General features: G+C 49.6%; 1 protein-coding gene across 9 annotated transcripts in view; it reads right to left on the bottom strand.

Moving 5' to 3' along the window:
* The window catches only part of EPS15L1 (epidermal growth factor receptor pathway substrate 15 like 1), a 91612-nt gene extending 76251 nt beyond the window's left edge, over positions 1-15361 (bottom strand). For 3 of the 9 annotated variants that reach the window (XM_080928715.1, XM_080928718.1, XM_080928722.1), the window contains exon 1: positions 15243-15358. In XM_080928715.1, coding sequence (XP_080784841.1) covers positions 15243-15275 — 33 coding nt within the window. In that variant the 5' untranslated portion in view covers positions 15276-15358. Of the gene's footprint in view, positions 1-15242 lie in introns of all 9 variants that reach the window. The other 6 variants (XM_080928717.1, XM_080928723.1, XM_080928716.1 and 3 more) reach the window with 4 other exon arrangements.
* Positions 15362-15584: the final 223 nt, after the last annotated feature.

Below are 15584 nucleotides of genomic sequence, written 5' to 3'. Positions count from 1 at the left end.
CTGCAAAGTGTCCAGGCCAGCAGGGCTTCCTACTTGGCCTCTTTCAGGTTACCGGCACTTTTCTTATCACACCGCCCATCTTAACACAGAACTCAGCTGTTCCCAGGAGACTTGCACACATAGCCCAGGGAGCTTCCTAGCACACTTCATGCATGACAGTCCCAGAAGGTCAGGTTTGCAATTTCCTGCCTGTAGAGCCTGTATTGTGGAACCCTCTTGGGGTTTTAAGCAAAGTAATGGGTAGCCTGCATTACAGAACAGAATGAGATGCTATCCCATGCTGTCTACTCAGCAAAGTTAAGACCAGCCATGGAACAGAGCTGGCAGAGGCACACAAACAAATTCTGGGTCCTGCTGTGGAGGTGGAACAATACAACTGCAGACAATAACCCGTGTATCTCAGATGTGCAGGCTTAAGCCACTTCCCTGAACCCTAGCCAGACTTCTGCTAACTGTGGAATCATTCTCAGACTGATACCGAAATGCAGAACTAAATAACACACCTGTACACGTGTGTGCTACAGTGTATGCAGGTGTCAAGAGTCAATTCTCATCTACCATGTAGGTCCCAGGGTTCAAACTCGAATCACCAGGCTTGGTGGCAAACATCTCTAGCAGCTTTTTGATTTTTAAAAAATGTTAAAAATAGCTAGGCAGTGGTGCCTTTAATACCAGCGCTGAGGAGGCAGAGGCAGATGGATATCTGGATATCTGATTGAGGCCAGCCTCATCTACAGAGCAAGTTCTAGGACAGCCAGGAACTCTCTACACAGAGAAACTGTCTCAAAAAGCCAAAAAATAAAATAAAAAGTGTGTCAATTCAAAGCTGTATATACATGTATGCACTCTTGTTAATAGGACAGATTAGTCTCCTGTGGGTCCAGGGGACTTAAACTCAGGGCTGTGAGGCTTAGAAGCAAGTGCCTTTAACTACTGAGCCATCTGGTCAGCCACCCACCCCTCTTTAAGGAATCAATGGTGGAAGATGCTGGAGAGATGGCTTGTGGCTAAGAGCACATAACTGAGCTTGCAAAGACATGAGTCAGGCAGCTCACAACTGCCTACAATTTCAGTTCCAGGGAACCTGACACTTCCTCTGACCTCCAAAGGTGCCACCTGTATGTACATTTTACACAAACTCATGCAGATACCAACACACACAAATAAAAGCAAGCAAGTCAGAAGAAGAGAAAGAAGAGGAAGAAAGGCTAATGTGTCAATCAAGGAGATACAATGGGCAGAATATAAGTGTACACCACGCAGCATAACAGAGCCTGTGAGACACACCCACTTGGATCTGTTTGCTCATTATTACCATTGTTATCTTGGCATTTTGAGACATGGTGTCAGTATAGCCAAGGATGTCAATATGAACTCACTATGCAGTTCGGGCGGACTTCAACTCCCAGCAGTCACCCTGCTTCCACCTCCACAGAAAGCACTGGGCTTGCAGGTGTGCAGGCACCACACTGCCCTGCATGACAGCCTCCATGTCTGCAATGCTGGAGCCCTGTTCCAATGGAGTCTAATAAAAGCAGAGCAGGAGAGATGGCCCAGTGGCTAAAGGTGCTCGCCCCCAAGTCTGACAGCCTGAGTTTTTGACCCCTACTCTTGCAAGTTGTCCTCTGACCTCCACACACAATCAGTGCCCCGACATAAATAAGTGTAATGTTTTTTTAAAAGAAGTAGAAGCCACACCAGGAGCCTCATCCAAAGGCTGGAAGGAAGGAGGTGGCTTGGTGGCTAGAAGGACAGTTTTCAGCACAGTGCTGGAGCAACACAGAACAAAGTGGCTCTCAGCCTGAAGGTCACACACTGGTGGTACAGGTGAAAACTCAAATGATCATGACTTCACTCAGTATAAAATGTAAAAATATAAGACATTCAGGAAAAAAACTTCAGAATTCAGGGATAGGTGAAGAAAGAGAAGCTGGGGTGCAGGCTGCACGTTTACAGAACCTACGCAGCACATTCAAGCTGGCTCATTCCCAGCACTTCCTGAGCATGCCATGACCAGGTTCCATCCACAGCACTGAAGTGACAAATAAAACTGTATCCACTGTAACTTTCATGGAAGTAAAAACATCTTTTGTTCTTTTAAACACGGCAGCACGAGACATGCACAAGCAGCTTGACAAACTAGGAAATATTAGTGGTTACGGAATGGCTCCACAACTGTTTAAGTTTTGAAAGCAAGTGTTGTTTTACCCTCTAATTTTAGGATAGATTCATTAAGAAACATTATTAAGGACTAGAGAATTGGCTCAGGAGTTAGGAGCACTGACTTCTCTTCCAGAGGTTCTAAGTTCAATTCCCAGCAACCACATGGTGGCTCACAACCATCTATTATAGAATCTGATGCCCTGTTTTTGTGTGTCTGAAGACAACTACAATGTACTCATATAATAAAATAAATAAATCTTTAAAAAGAAAAAGAGCCCTTAGACTGGACACTACAGTGAAAGACTACCTCGAGCTGCCCAAATTCAAATGTTCACCGAACATTTGGAGACAACAGGTCGGGTGTCTGCAGAGTACTCGTCCTCCGACACAGGACTGGGTTGGCAAAACACACAGGGCTGCTCCAGTAAAGACACAGATGGGGAAATTTCAAAGATGCTAGATGCCAGGAACCAGCAGCAAAACCAAAACTACATGCCCCTGGGGCAGCTGCTGAGCAGGGAACTAAAAACCCCACAACTGCACAATGCTGCAGCTGTCCTGGGCCTCTACTCTTCAACAAGAAGAGCTGGTGTGTAAAGCACCCTGTCATTAGCCTACACATTTCCACCTGCCCTGCTGGAAGCCACACCATGACTCCCAGAGAGTCAACTCAGCAGACACCAATGGAGCACGTTAGACACAGTTCGAGGGCAAGCCAGTTATACCAATCCTTAGAGGCTGAGGCAGGGAATAACTAGCCCTAGGCTCAGCAGGCCCCCTCCAAAAAAACATACTTGAAGGCCAAGATATAGCTCAACAAGCTGGGAGGGAGGCAGAGGGAAAGAGACAGGGAAGGGGAGGAGCACAACCCTGGAGCTGAGAGCACAGTTCTAGACTGAGGAGGTGCTGCTCAGTGGTGAGCTGCCTGCTGTGTGTGCATGAAAATTTGACTCAGATCCCTAGCAGGCACATTTAAAAGAAAACAAAGAAAGGTTTAGTGTGGTTGATTGAATACATCTGTAACTTTTTTTTTTAAAAAGACTTATTTATTATATATATGTGAGTACACTGTTGCTATCTTTAGACACACCAGAAGAAAACCTCAGATCCCATTACAGATGGTTGTGAGCCACCATGTCATGCTGGGAATTGAGCTCAGGACCTCTGGAAGAGCAGTCAGTGCTCTCAGCCGCTGAGCCATCTCTGCAGCCCCATCTGTAACTCTTGTAAAGAGATGTGAGAACTCAGAGCTGAGAGGGCAGCCACTCTAGACATCAATGAGCCCTCAGCTAGTAAGGGCATCTGTCAAAAGCCCTGAACCCTCCAAGAGCCAACCCCTGACCTCTACAGGAACACTGTGACAGTCTTGTGGACCATAGAAGACATTCAGCACTACTTAACTCTCCAACTTCCACATGCGTAGCACACACGTGTACTTGCATACACTCAGGCACACACAAAAATTAAAGTGAAAAATGTACCATAGACATAACATACAAATAAAATAGTATAACAGAATAATCTAGAAAAAAACCACACAGACCCTATGGCCACACAAAGCAACCAGAGCCCAAGCACAAGAGGCCAGTCCCAAAAGGTGACTGCTCACAGTCTGATCACCAGGCTAAAGCCATAGCTACAGCCAGCTGCTGATTGCCGGGAAATTGGAGGAAGGAAGAAAGCAAAGGGGTGGGGGTGGGGGGGACCATTGTCACAGGTGCACCTGACTACAACAATTTCACTGTTTGTTTTTGTGTCTGTGTATGCACACGCACAAACTCATGTGCCCTAACTCTAAAGCTAAGGTAAAGATCATTCTTAACTATATAGCAAGTTAGAGGTCGCCCTCAGCCTCTTGCAATTCCATTTCAAAAACAACCAAACCAAACCAAACCAAACCAAACCAAAACAAAAGACCTTGGAATTAAAGAAACAGGTCTGAGCTGGGATGGTGGTACCTGCCTGTATCTCCCTCAGCTGAAGCTGAGACAGGAGATGAAGGGCTACAGGTCTCCAGTCAGACCACATAGTGAGACCCTGACTCTACAATGAAAAGCAAAAACAAAACTGTGCTTGTGGCTGGATGAGGGACTTGAAAAGACTGATGCAGAGATGGCAGAGCAGGGCGACCTGTGGTGAGCTTATGCTGTTATTCAGTCCTTCCTCTCCCTCCAGCAAGTCAGGCCCCTGAGTACAAGACCGTGGCCAGGTACTTCTCTGCCTGGACAGCCAGGCTGCTGACGTGCAGATGTTGAGAGAGAAGAGAACTTTTCCATCAATAAGACCAGGCTCTTGCCCAACCCTGAAGAGCTGCCTTTCTAGGCAGGGTGAGTATTATGGGAAGAAAAGTGCTGTGCTTCGAGGTTCTGGGTTCCAGCGCTAGCACACATCTGTACCCCAGCTACAGCAGCAGTTTCAAGTGCGCCAGAAAAACCTGTCCAGATGTGTAGCAGTAAGGGTGAGAGGGCTGTTTCCTCCTGAAGTTGGAAATGGACAGACAGGGATGGTAAGCAGCTGAGGACTGAGACTGACACAACACAGCAGAAAGGATGCCTTAGTTTGGGACACAGCAGCCACAGTTGCCAAACACTGGGAAAGTAAGGAGGGAGGACATGGAGCTCCATGCCACAGCTCAAGGTCCTGCTTCCGTCCCCAGCACCGCAGAACAAGACCAAAGGTTGAAAACTACCAATGGTGTGGTGGGGCCATACTGACAAGGCTTCCCTGGTAGCTGGCTTGCCTCTTCCATGTTCTCTGGAGTTCCAGACTGGTCCCATCTTTCTCTGTCCACAGGACAAGTGGTTGTAGGAACTGGCAGAGGGTGGTGGTTTGAGTAGGTCTGGCCCCCACAGGCTACTGTGTTTGAATTTGTTTTGATTGGCCCATTCAAAGTGAATGAGAAAGTGGAGACAGGAAAATTTTAGATTCCCAAACAGTTCCATGAGCTGAATGATCTAGAGACAACTCTAAGCAGGGTGGGCCCACCCCGGCCCACCCCAACCGGAGGCCACTTGTCTTCTCCATGTGTGGAACTAGTGTAAAGCAGAGAGCATCAATTATTACCTAGGTGATACTCTACAAGAAATGACCCTGAGAGCAAAGGTCACTTGCAGCAGCTTTCTGAGATAACAGACCTGAAAGCAGCCTGCCTGGCTCTGTGTCTTCGTTACGGTTTCCACTGTTGTGAGCAGACACCATGACCAAGGCAACTCTTATAAAGGACAACATTTAATTGGGACTGGCTTACAGTTTCAGAGGTTCAGTCCATTATCATCATGGCAGCATCCAGGCAGACATGGTGCTAAGCTGAGAGCTGAAGGCAGCCAGGAGGAGGCTAGATTTTTTTTCCACACTGGGCAGTGCTTGAGCATTTTTATGGGGGCCAAACCGACTCAAACCAGCACCCTCTGCCAGCTCCTCCAACCACCTTAACTTGGCTCACTAAGGCAAGTAGTTCCACCCTGACATGGTGGCACATGCCAGTCACTTTAGCACTTGAGAGGCAGGAAACTGGCTGTGAGTTGTGTAGGCAAGTCTGAGATAAGGTAACCCTGTCTCAGAAAACAGAAAGACAGCTAAGTAGTCCTGTGCTCCAACAGCTCCATCCAACAGATGTGGATTCCCTTCCTAGCCCAGCCCTGGATTGCTGGGCAGCCCTGAGACAGTAAACCTCCTTTTAGAGTCTCAATCTCCAAAACCCACCACCAAAGCCTGGTGATCCTCGAATTTCCATCACATGGCTCTGGGTGGAAGTTCATGCTGTCCCTAGAAACTCCCCTCTATCCTTCTCCAACCCTGCGCAGACGACACCCCCAAACAGAAGTAGGCCCTCAGCTCCAGCACTCTTCCCACCAGACAGGGCCTGCGGATGCAGATGCAGTGTGCTTGACAATGCTTAGGCTTCATTAAGGACAGCCCACAAAGGGAGTCCAGGATGATAAACAGGGACTGTGTGGCACAGTAAGGGGCTTCAAAGCTGAAGCAAGGACTCTGCAGCAGAGAGCACAGAAGTCACATGTCACACAAGTCATCCCAGTAGTAAGGAGGTCCAGGTCAGCTTGTGGTAAACAATGAAACCCCATCCCAAACAACTACAATGATGATAATAAAGAGAGACAAAGGTGGGCTGGGGTAGGATTCAATCAGGCAGAAGAACACCTACCTGCTAGGTAACAAGGCTGTTCACACTATGCTGAGAGACTGGGGTGAGAGCCTTGGGAAGGGCCTGCAAACCAGGGGGCTGGGTGGTACCAGCCCCAACAAGATTGACCTCCCAGAAGCTGAGGCTAGGTATGATTTTGCCTCCCTCCAGGACACCATTAAAAGCACCCAGGGCAGTAGGGAAGACTGTTTCAAGTAGCCTCCAACTGAGTGTGTCCAAGGGACAGTCAACAGATACATCAGTACCCAAAAGTGTGACTTCTCAGTCTCCAGATACTCACCACCCATCATAGTCCACCTTCCCCTCTGTCTGTTCTTGAACAGCATCCTGGAAAACCTGGGGTTGTCACCCCAAAGGGCACCTCAGCAGACTTTTCTGTCACATCCAGGGCCACCTCCCACCTTCCGAAGAAGCCCATTCTGCACAACACGGTATCTGCAAGAAATGCCCTGGGCCTTGAGAGACTCCTTTCCTTCCTGGCCCCTGGAGGCCATCATCTCTCTTCTATAGTGACTCTACCTCTGCCTAGCCCACTGTCCCCTACCTGAGCACAGGGACCAAGATTTAGGTCTGAATGCCTTAGGCCTCCACTAGAGTGTTTCCAACCTGCCAAGACTCCTCACAGGCCCCTGAGCCTCGAAGGGACAGTCTATCCCTCCTTCCCACTCTGGACAATCACCGACATCAGCAGCAGCCTTGGTCACTGCCAGGATCTTGAGCCATAGTCCAGTCAACTGACACAAACAGGCATAAACTGGCCAGGTAAAAGGAGCAGGGTTGAAGCCACTTGTAGACGAGGAAGAACAAAAAAGCCAGTGTGCCCTCTGCTTGGCTACCACATGCTGCAGTCCCACTGGCCAGCACAAAGCCTCCCCCACCATTCCCAAAGACAAGAACATAGCACTGTAGACTAGGCCTAGGAGGACAACCCAGCCTCTCCCCTGCCCAACTAGATGAGCGGGCAAAGCAACTTCACTACTGAATGCCCATATCAATTGAGATCACAGTAGGTTAGTGCACTCATGCACAAACTCATACACATTTGCTCGCTCCCCCTCAGTCAAACTCATGGCAGCACCCCATCCTGCCTTCTTTTCCTCATGAGGTTCATAAAACATTGAGACACTGTCACCCCTGGATGTCACAATGATTTCCGTGCTAAGTGCTGGGACTGAATGTTCCCCCAGCCAGGACTGAGCAACTTTCCTGGGCAGAGCGTCTCTCCCACTCCTATGCCCTGGGCCCCAAACTGAGGAAAGGGTGATTCTTAAGTTCTGACTCATGGAAACCAGTCCTGAACCCTCCTTCTCCTTGCATTTTTCACACGGTGGGAGTTGGCGTTGCAGGGGTAGAGATAAGAGTTTGGGGCCTCTACACACCTGCCACAAGCTATGCCCTATCCTCACAGGTTACGGTGTGAGCAGGTGCACAGTAGCCCCACTTGGCCCAGACTCCCAGTTCCTATACCAAGTTTCCACTGGGAGTGATAGGGACAACCTCAGAGACTTGGTGGCAAGTGCCTCTATGCACTAAGCCGTCTCACAGGTTCACGGCTACTGCTTCCCTTCCTCTTGACAGCACACACCCATGTCCAGCATAGCCCTTGGTAGTGCATACTGCCCAGCCTCATCCGGAGTTTTACCCCGGGACTCCTCTGATAGCTCCAATGTGAACCATGCAGCCACGCCCTGGAATACAGAATGAATAATAAGGCATGGGAGGGAGAGGTAATACGCCATGGATCAATTACTCTATCAAGGAACTCCCAACCAAGAATGGTGGCTGCTCCGGCCACCTAGCTGCTCAGGAGGCTAAAGCATGGAGGTGAGAACTTTGAAGAGCCTGAGTCACACTGGGAGAGTGTGACTATTTTTTATTTCTTTTTCTCCTCCATGCATTGGTGTTTTGCCTGTATATATGTCTGTATGAGGGTGTCAGAGTTACAGACAGGTGTGAGCTGCCCTACGGATGCTGGGGACTGAACCCAGGTCCTCTGGAAGAGCAGTCAGTGCTCTTACCTGCAGAGACATCTCTCTACCTCCCAGAATAAATGTCTTAAGGCCGGAGCTATAGTTTAATTGGTGGAGCACAGTCTTGGCAGTGCATGTCTGTCATCACCATCATGGAATGGAGGGTGGGGAAACCATACTGCAAGGTCTTTATCCTCTACTCACGGACTTTCAGCCTGGGCTCCATAACACCCTGTCTCAAAATATGTTTTGTTTTGTTTTGTTTTAAATGAGACAGAGAGACAGCAAGTTTGCAAAAATATAGAAATCACAAACAGACATGTAGCAAAATGCAGAGAGTCCACCACACCTGCTAGCTGTTTATGAGAAAAGGCTCCCCTGAGGAGAAGGAGACAACCAGCTGAGGCAGGCAGAGCATCTGAGTAGAGAAGGAGATAGATATTCCAGTCAGGACACTGCAGGTGCAAAGACCTTGGGACAGCTCACAGGGTAGGTAGTGCTAGGAGGTGGAAACCCTGGTGTACCACCTGCTGATGGGGTCAGCCCTTCTCAGGCAGGGTTTCTGGTCAGTAAGAGGCAACCCTGGCTGGAATCAGAGGGTGAAAGCTCTCCTATAGAGCAGGCAGCCCCAACTGTTGTGCCATCGGAACCTTGCTGGGATCATTGGGGATAGAGAGCAAAGGAAAGCATTAGCCCAGAATACATAAAGGAGGCTCTAGTTCAGAGCCCAGCACTCCTACAGCAAACCAAGCAGAGTTGCTTCAAAGCCCACATCAGCCACAGTGGCTAATGGCTTAAACCCCACAGGGAGTGGAAGCCATCATGCCCTGGACCATTGGAGCCACTACCCTGTCCAGTGGCAAGCTGTGGCCCTGCTCGAGGACAGTGACTAAGTGTCACTCCCCCTGCAGCCCTTGGCCTCAGACCAGCCTCTGGACAAGCAGCCACCTATCAGCTTTGTTCAGAATTCATTTGCAGTCCAGGCACACACTGGTGTGCTATTTACCAAAGCACCTTCCTCCTGCCCCCGAGTCACTCACAGTGACAAAGAGCATGGAAGCCAGGTGTAGTCAGTGCTTGACAGCTGAGAATGGAGGATAGCAAGTTCAGGAAATAAAATACCTATCTTAACCCTCTCCCCAAAACGCACACAATACATACAGAACATAAAGACAGCCAGATAGATGCTCAGCAGGCAGAGCTCAGCCCGAAGAACCACACTCCGGCCCTGGATTCACAAGGTAGAAAAGAACTGACTCCTACAAGTTGTCCTTTGACCACACACAGTAGTGGCATGTTCACACCCACACAAATACACAAATATAAAAATGTTCTTTTAAAAAGTACAAGGGGCTGGAGAGATGGCTCAGTGGTTAGAGCACTGACTGCTCTTCCAGAGGTCCTGAGTTCAATTCCCAGCAACCACATGGTGGCTCACAGCCATCTGTAATGAGATCTGATGCCCTCTTATGGTGTGTGTGAGACAGCTACAGTGTGCTTATACATAATTTATAAATAAATCTTTTTTTTATAAAAGTGAAAAGATATAAGCGATAAGCAGGTACTCCTGAGAGACAGTCACTGCAGGCAGCCAGTGACATCAATGTCATACTGGTACCTGAGAACAATCCTCCCAGGACAGGAAACTACAGCACAATAGAAGAAGCTGGGTCAGAGTCAGGCCAGGTAAGGCTGCCAGGCACAACCCAGCCAGGGATCAGATGGTTCTGACCTCAGCTTACCCTTCTACACAGTCAGCAACCACAACAATGACCAGGGTGTCCAAGATGATTAACATAAAATATAGCCAGCCCACCTGCATGTGCTCTATCTCTCTCCCTCTGTTTACTGTTTTTGTTTAGTCAGGTTTAACTCTGTAGTCCTGCCTCACCTGGAACCATGTAACCCAGGCTGGTCCCCAACTCACAGAAAATTCTCTTCCTAATGCTGGATGATAAGTTCCCGCTAGATCCACTGCATAGAACAGCTTTCTATAGGGACACTGGCTGCTCCAGTGACATCAAGCTGAGGCCAAAGTGAAGCTCAGCTTCCAGAGCCACCTCATGTAAAGACAGGTACTTGGCTCCTTAGAGCAGTTGACCAGGTTCAAAGACAGGCATGCAAACTAGGGCTGAGGGAGAAAGCATGTGATCTTGCTCGACAAGACCTTAGGAGTCAGCAAAAGCAGTCAGGGACTCTGGAGGTTCAGCAGAGGCCAAATCTGCCCCTACCCTGCTCTCTGTTCATCAGGGCAATGGCACAGTCACCAGCCTTCCAAAAAGATCCTTGAAAACAGCATAGGCACAAGGGGACAAAGTAATGTCCCCAGGTCCTCAACATGCATTCCAGACACACTAGCCTCACCAGAGCTCTAGGCAGAGTGCTCAGCAGGCTGTGTGGAAGAATAAGGTTGGAGGGGGCTCTACAGCCGGCCATCAATGGTTTAACTCTAATGTGACACTATATCACATTTCACAAGTCCCTGACTACTATGGGTCTCATCCAATAATCAGATTCTTTTTACAGGGGCTAGGAGGTATACCTTGCCAGTAAAGCACCACCTGGTACATGCAAGGGGTCTAGGCTTCATCCACAGCACCAGAAACAATCGTGACCTACAACCATGGCATGTGGCTCATGAAAGTGACACCAAATCCCCTGGACATAAGAAATAATACCAGGAGGAAGCTGACTAGCCTAGGGCACCCCCTTTCTATGAACAAAGACCCTACAGATGCAATCAGCAGAAAGAAATCTCAGGTCCAGGAATTCAAAAGGGAAGTCAGACTACCAGTGCCCCACGGGATCAACAGAGCCTATTACTGAGTGAATGCCAGGGGTCAGGACACGAGACCAGAATAGCAAGGCCAGTCAGCAACGTCAGGTGGGGCCAGGAAGGAGTGGAACAGGACTTTGGGGTGCTGGCTCATAAGCCCAGACTCACTTTGAGGGGGCAAGCATTTTACCAGAGCTACCTAACCACCTGAGAGGAGAATGCAAGTTATGAAGGTTCTGGAACCAGGGAGTAGTAGTTAGAAGGTTAGTAGGAAGAAAAGAAGGCATCAAGACTGATGGACAGTGCTGCAGGCCTAGGCCCCAATGTCCCTGCAGAACTGCCCAGTTCAGGAAGTGGCAGATTCCAGAGTCCAGCAGTTCCCAGAGGGGGAGAGTCAGAGTCTGAAAGAGGCAGGTTTAGAGTACTGAGCATAGAGGCTGGGACCAGAGAGCAGAGAGAAAGGAAGGAGACAGAAGGAAGCTGAGTGGACACAGGAGGAGGCTGTGTGCAAGGGGTCAGACTCTGTTCCAAAATCTCTAGAAGAGAAAGGGGCCTGGAGGTCTGCTGTACTCATGAGCAATCTGGTGTGAGAGGCAGGTCAGGATGGAATTGGGGAGAAGAGAGCAGAGAGTGATAGGAAACATCCCCTGGGCTGCAGAGAAAAAGGAGCAGGGAATCTCCCTGGTCCTGTGGCTAGAGGCTCAACGACACCACAGCCTTTTGTTCAGAATACTTCAGCCAAATGGCATCCCAGAATTCTCCATGCCCTGTTTCCCTTGTGATTCTATGTGCGCTGCTAGGCTTACTCTAAGGGCCTGGGTAACAGTAACATCTATATCTGAGCTGCAAGTACAAGCACAGAGGGCTGGACAGATGGCTCAGCCCTTCTTACTGCAGAGGTTCTAGATTCAGTCCCAATACCCAACATCAAGGTCCAGTTCTAGGGATCTGACAGCCTCTTGTCTTCATGGGCACCTGCACACACTTGGTACAAATAACTCACACACTCACACACACACACACACCTTAAGACAAAAAGGGGCAAGTATAGAAGCTGAGGATGTGGCTCACATCTGTAGCCCCAGCATTTAGGATGGTGAGGCAGGAGAACTGCCATGAGTTCAAGGTCAGCTTGGGCAACTGAGCGCCAATGAGATGATGATGGTTCAGCAAGGACACTTGTTACCAAGTCTGACAACCTTACTTTGATGCCCAGGACCTACATGGTAGAAGTAGAGAACCAACTCCCAGATTATATTCTGACCTCCACATATACACTCACACACATAAACTTAAGGATTGCGCATGCCCAGCATGTGCAAAACCAAGAACCCAACCCTCGACACACTGCCCTTATAAAAACAGGTGTGGGGGTCCTGGGCCAGGCCTTCTGCTAACCAGGAGATAGGGAGCAACTAGGCATTGTTTGTGATCACAGTCCTCTAGAGGCTAAGGCAGGCAAATCAACACAGAAGTTTGGGGCCAGTCTGAACTACACAGAAAGACTTAGAATTCACAGAGTACGAATACAAGAGAACCGTCTTCTGACCACATACACCATGGTACACAACCCCCCCACAGGAATAAATTAATAAATACAAAAAAAAAAATCACCACAAAACCACAAGGGTGGAGGGAAAGCAGCTTAGAAGGCATCTGAACTTGTGAGCCACCATAGGCCATGTCTCCTTAACTGCTGGTTCAGCCCCTATTCCTACCCACAGCTACAACCCACACAGGGAAGGCAGGCCATGTAGGAGCTTCTGTAGGTGCAGTTACAGTCCCCATACCCATTGTGCACCACAAGAGAGTTGTACGGTTGTAGGGCTGTGTGCCACAACTAGCAAAGGCCTCTGGGAAGGATGATATCTGAGTTGCTTGCTGAAGGAAGAGAAGGAATCAAACCAGAGGAGAAGAAAAGGCTGGAGTGCCTCAGAAAAAAGGAACAGCCCTCAGGAACACCATGACAGACGACATAGCTAGGGTATGTAAGGAGCAGAGAAGTGACCAATCATGGTGCCATGGAGAACATGTGTGACAGGCAAGTGAGAAGTTGGGAAGAAGAATCAGGATTCTATTCCAGAGGGTCTAACAAGGTGAATCTCATAAAACTGATTCATGTTTTTTATATCTGTCACCTCAGTATGACAAAACACGGTCTTACTGAAACTATTTTACTAGTAAAATAGAGCCTCCCCCTCCCCCAGATAGGGCCTCATTATATAGCCCAGGCTAGCCTAGAACTTTCTGATACTGGAGTGCTAGCTGAGAATCGACATTACACTTGGTCAGGAACTGCTTCCTTGATATTGTGGTGTTTGAGAAAAAATTGACAGCATGTATCCAACTCCCATCAGCTACTATCATGACTCAAATTTTTAAAAAATCCAAATTATGGCTAATGTCAAAATTAGAAAATTTGAAAAGACCTTCCTCAAAAAGTATGAGATATTGACTGGACTGAAGACAGCTCCGTTAGTAACATGCTTGCCCTGAAAGCATGAGCATCCAAGTTCTATCCCCAGAGTTCAAATAAAAATACCACAGGATGCTGGGGAGGTGACAGGAGGTTCCCTGGGCTTGCTGACTAGCCAGGCTGGCCTAATTGAAGAACTACAGGCCAATGAGAACCTGTCAGCAAAGGGGTGGACACCCACAGCTGTCCTCTGGTCTCTGTACACAGAGCACACACACACACACACACACACATACCAAGAGTATGTGCTCCTTAATGCTTAGTTGAGACATCCCTTCCTTCCCCTGAGCCTACACGGTAGTACCTGCCTATTAACAATGACATCTTAAGTCTAGGCATGGCCACATGCATCTGAAGTCCCAACTACCCTACCTGGAAGCCTGGAGGATGCAGGAATTGGAAGCCAGCCTAGGTGACATAGCAAGGATCCATCTCAATACACAACTGCCTGGTCCTTAACTATTTACAGAAGACAATCACAGGTGCTGTAAGAACATGTTAATTAATAACCACTGCTCTCTACATGTTAATATAGTGACAAGGCTGCTGTGTGGCTGGTTCTTCCAGGACTTAACTACCCTGCACTTCCCTCTCCTTCAGACCAGGTGACCTGGGTGCATCAGCCTGCCAAGCAGTTCTTAGCAGCTTTGGGATTCATACTTGCTGTGGTCTTAGTCCCAAACACCCGAATTTATTGATGACAAAAAAGCCAATGTGTTAGGCAAAATGTGCTTTCACGGTTTCCTGCTAATGCATTTTACAGCTCTATTTTTCAAATGAGGTAACTGATGTGCTGAAGCTAAGAAGCTTGCTTCAAGGACACTCTGGAAGAGTTGGGGCCTGAGATCTGAATATAAAATGCTTCCTCACTGGTAACCATGTTCCTGTGAAAGAAGATTCTAACAAAGTGCTTATAATACGCTGTGGGGAACAAACGGGTAATTTGGCAAATTAGCAGGACAGGAGTACTTTCTAATTCTTATGGGTGTCACCTGCAAGAAACCAGAGACCTTGCCAGTGGGAGACTGCTGAGCTCCCAAGCACCTGACCCCAAGCACGTTAGAGAGGGGATGAAGAATGAATGAATGTTTCTGCACAATGGCCTTCCAACGGCTTTTCTGTATGTCCCTGTGGCTTTTGACAGGCTTAAGAAAAGCATTCAGCGACTTTGAGGACGCAGACCGGTGCCCACCGTTGGGGGCGTAGGATCCGCGCTTTTCGACAGCGCAGAGGAGCGGAAGCGGCTCCTGGGGGAAGAAGGGCAGGCGACCCGAGGCGCTGCGGGCGTGCCCCGGATTCCCTTGCGACTCCACTCTGGGACACCACCCGCCCCGACGCCCAACCCCGCGGGAGACAAAGACTGGCGGCTGGGCCCACAGCCTTCGCCCGCCTCCGCGGGAACGAAGCGCGACGCTGCTCGCAGGACTCCTCCAGCCTGATCAGGCCCCAGGCGGGGCAGACAGGCGCAGCGGCCGCACCCCATGACCTCTTTGCAGCCGTTCGGAGGGTCGCCGAGCGCAGAGTACGCGGACCGCACCGGCCTGTCACCTTCAGAGCCGCTGGGCCCCCGCCACTCCGCTTTCCGAGCCTTCAGCGCGCGCCTCCGCGGTCCCCTGGAGCCGCACTTCCGCGAAGTCTTTCCCTCCCGTGGCAACCACCGTCCGCCCCGCACAGCGGCGCGCCCCAGCACCATACCTGCTGCGAGAGGGGTACGAGCGGCGCCGCCATCTTCGTGGGGACTCGGTCTCCGGAGCGCCGAAGGAACGGGGGCGGGGCCGTGCCTGCGCACTGGTACGGAGGAGGTATGCGATGCGCGCGCAGCACAATCAGCGCAATGACAGGCCACAGGACCGGAGTACACGTGCGCCGATGGGAATCCAGGACCTCCCGTGAGAAGTTTTGCAGTGAAGAGGTGGAGCCTCGATCACAGTCGGCCTCTCCCGAGAAGGCGGGGCGATTCTGGCTGGAGGTGGAGCCTTTATGGAGAAGGCTCTGGCACATAGCCTAACCAGAGTGGGCCAGACCGGGTGACCTCGA

Source organism: Micromys minutus, assembly GCF_963924665.1.
Source record: "Micromys minutus genome assembly, chromosome: 14".
Classification (NCBI taxonomy): Eukaryota; Metazoa; Chordata; class Mammalia; order Rodentia; family Muridae; genus Micromys; species Micromys minutus.
The sequence above is the reverse complement of the archived record's forward strand: the minus strand, read 5'-3'. Positions and strand labels throughout refer to the sequence as shown.